General features: G+C 42.9%; 1 protein-coding gene across 1 annotated transcript in view; it reads right to left on the bottom strand.

Annotated features, from left to right (window-relative positions):
• Nucleotides 1-787: 787 nt before the first annotated feature.
• Nucleotides 788-3376, bottom strand: part of FAM149B1 (family with sequence similarity 149, member B1) — a 13650-nt gene continuing 11061 nt past the window's right edge. Inside the window, exons 14-15 of the mRNA XM_010136838.1 lie at nt 2622-2703; nt 788-861 (exon numbers count right to left, since the gene is read on the bottom strand). Coding sequence (XP_010135140.1) covers nt 788-861; nt 2622-2703 — 156 coding nt within the window. The remainder of the gene's footprint in view (nt 862-2621; nt 2704-3376) is intronic.

The following is a 3376-nucleotide window of genomic DNA, read 5'->3' as shown; positions in this document are numbered from 1 at the left end:
ATATATAACTCCCTCAGAAAGGGAGACCGATCTATTCTGTGAAATTACCGTAAAATATCTCCCCTGGAAGACAATGTACTTTGAATGCTCTCTGGAACCACTAGCAGTAAGAGACTCTTTGCCTCTCAAACCTTCTGCTGTCTCTGAGGAAGAGGTGTCAATATAACAGGACGAGTCAATGGTGTGCTACCCTTAAAGCTGTCAATCTGTCCGGCCTGCTACCTTCACTTTACACAACTGTGTTAACATCTGCTGCAATTACTACAGGCTTCCTAACTTGTCTAAGCTGAGTTGCAGAAGCAGTATCATGTGCAGTGCTTGCTTTTGATAGTACGATATTGCTTTGAACATATAAATATAGCTTTAACAACTTGAATTACTACTACTGTGGAAGGCGGGATTAACCTTTTGTAGTGTAACGGAAAAATCGGGAGGTTCTACAGTATCTGCCTGTGACAACAGGAACTGGTCGCAGGTCAGTAATGGGAAAAGAGCAATGGCTGAGAGCGTTCGCTAGATTTTCTAGGCAGTAGGCTTTACCGTCCACTGGAGTATGTTCACCCTTCCACAGGAACAGAACTTTTTCTGCTGGTAGAAAGTGGAATGTTTAAGTATACTCCTTCTAATCTTTGGCAGCTGCTTCTTAAGATTTGTATGAAAATAACTATTCATAAGGAAGGGTGTTTGAGAACTCTCTGTAAACAGTGCTGACGTCACTGAGAATGAGGAGAGGTGGCTCCTGACTCTCTGAAGATGGACGGAAGGACGGATACTTCTTCATGGCGTGTCAGAACCCCTGTTTGCTTTTCGTGACCGATCCACTTCGACTGTGGGCTTTCACAGAGCCGTGCAGCTGAAGACCTAAGAAACAGAGACCACGGACAGCTTTAAGACTTCTGAAAGGTATTAAAACTGAGTACCAAATACTTTTTTTTTTTCGCTTTTCATTCCAGTATGTTGCCATCAACTGCATTATGTGCGACCAAAGTTTGAGACAAGTGACTGGCCTTACAAAGTCTGTGCTTTCATAGCTGCTGCATTGCAGGGAACTTCTGTATTCCTTGATCTGTCATGAAGTATTCAGGTCTACAGAGTTCTGCTGCTGATTACTTTCTTTCGTTACTACAGCAATCAAAACTCATCTTGCATTTAAAGATACTGGGTGGGGTTTGGGGAGACACAGGTCCTTGTTTCAACTTTAGTAGGAACCACTCCCTTCCTGTTTAAAAAACCCAAGTTACTTCAGTTTAGCATCTTTGTTAAACTCAGGTTGCCTCTTGTAGCCCTTGTATTAGTGCTAGTAGGCCACGCAGCTATTAAGCTAAAAGACTCCTATCACCCTTGAGCTTGTTACCGTGACCTTTGCAGCCTCTGCTAACTTTTACAGCTTCAATCCTATCCTGTTAGTCTGTTTTTATGTGGGAAACTCTGACAGCTCCATAAGGAATCCCAAAGCACTGCGATGACAGGAATCCAGTGTAACCTGTCTTAGTTTTCAGAACGCCCATCTAACGAATGCCCTTGCTCTGTGACACCCCCCTTCCGCGTGCAGGTGATAATTGACTTTCTGCTGAGGCTAACAGGGACTGCTCAAGGTGAACTCAGCCCAGAGCTATAAAGAGCATTCAGAAAAGCCCCTCTAGGGCACTAAGTTAACTTTCTGCTCTAAGAGAATCTCTGAACAAACTCCCCTTCAACTGACTAGACGAGCCTTCGTGCCTGCAGCAAGAGGTCCGAACCTGACTCTCTGAGGGTAGGAGGTTCACTGGTCTACTGTTACACTTGTGTACACGCATACAGCTTAGTATTGTAGCTTCCTACTGTTAAAAGCAACCAGCGAACCACCACACAGCAGCCCTGGTTGTGACTGTGTAACCACTGTGAAGCACATACGGAGGCTATTTTCAAAGTGTATTAACCATAAACAATTTAAGGAGATGACTTCGCAGTGAAGGAAGGGGAACTACAGGGAGGAGTTACGCATTACACTCACAACAAAGATGCCATCCTGCTGCCTTGGTATTTTGATCAATTAAAAGTAATTTCAGATTAGGTTAATTTTAGGTTATGCCAAGTGAAGTTCATCCAATTGCTAGATATTAAACAGAACAAGCAACTCAACTCTCATTTCCGAGTATGCACGTGAGTCGTACTGGCACAGTTACTGGCCTTAAAATATGCTTTGAGTTGATCTAATGCAATTTTCAGATCTAGCACAGATAGAACCCCTTCCAGATACAATGCAAGTAAGTTTGCATTAAGGCCATGTGATCTCTTTCAGATGTATAGTCGAGCAGAAGAAAAACCCTTGGAGAGAAAGTAGTTGTTACCAAATTCTCTCCTAACTAGCAGGCAACTCCTGCTCTTAGCTTTGACATGAGACATTGGGGCTGACTGCATTTAGCTTCCTGAAATGATTTAAAATACTAAGTGGTACTAAAAAACCCACACCCAAACATACTCTATATGCAAGTGTAAAATTTATATAATGGAAATTTAAAAACATTAAATAGGACTTTGAAAAGCCTCCTCACTGTAATTACCTATGTAGGAAACGCGTCCCAATCCCAAAAGCCCACCTCTTGCTTGATGATACTAAATTCTGTGACTGCTGAGCATACCTGAACCTGCTGATCCTCTGCCTGTCCAAGACTGATTACTCAAATCAATCACAGTGCAAGAACGGCGGTGCTGTGGATCTGGCTGAAAAGACAGTTCAAAATACTTATGTTTGCACGAAAAAAAACCCTGTAAACATCAACATTGTAATACATTACAAACTACTTAACCATATGTATTTCCCAATTCGTAAGATGTTGCAAAGGTCCAAGGAGAGCTTTTACAAGTCTAAGAAGGGGTAAATCAACTTTAGGAGTAGCAAATACCTAACACTCTGACTTAGAATGACCACTGCGCCAGTTAAAGGCTTTCTCACCACTTTAGGAAATTGTTCTGTTTCAAAATAGGTTTTATGAAGTTTGTACGCTGGTATCTGCTAAGTCAGGAAGGTTGAAATTACACACAGAAAGCTATGGTTGAAATTAACAGCTTTTAACAGAACCTCTTTGTTAGACAGGACAAGGTATCAGCAGAGGAGGTGTTTCAGTAAATTAAACCAGGAGTGTTTGATACCGAAACAGACTGGGCGTTACCAGTACGGCGAACGAGTGCAGAGGCTGCCCCGGCGTTTCTGAATGCAGCTGCAGGAATGGCTTCTGATGTCTACGCAAAACTTTGAAGTGTCCTCTCCTACCCCACAGAAGATGCTTGATGGAATGCTATACCTCAGGTAACAGCTCTTCCCACAGGCATCTCGAACTCGTGTTCAAAGCGAGTGTAGTACCACCAGCTGCTCACGGGTGTAGCTAGGGGCTGG

Source organism: Buceros rhinoceros, unplaced genomic scaffold, assembly GCF_000710305.1.
Source record: "Buceros rhinoceros silvestris isolate BGI_N320 unplaced genomic scaffold, ASM71030v1 scaffold20285, whole genome shotgun sequence".
In the NCBI taxonomy this organism is placed as follows: domain Eukaryota; kingdom Metazoa; phylum Chordata; class Aves; order Bucerotiformes; family Bucerotidae; genus Buceros; species Buceros rhinoceros.
This window is presented reverse-complemented; position numbering and strand designations above follow the sequence as displayed.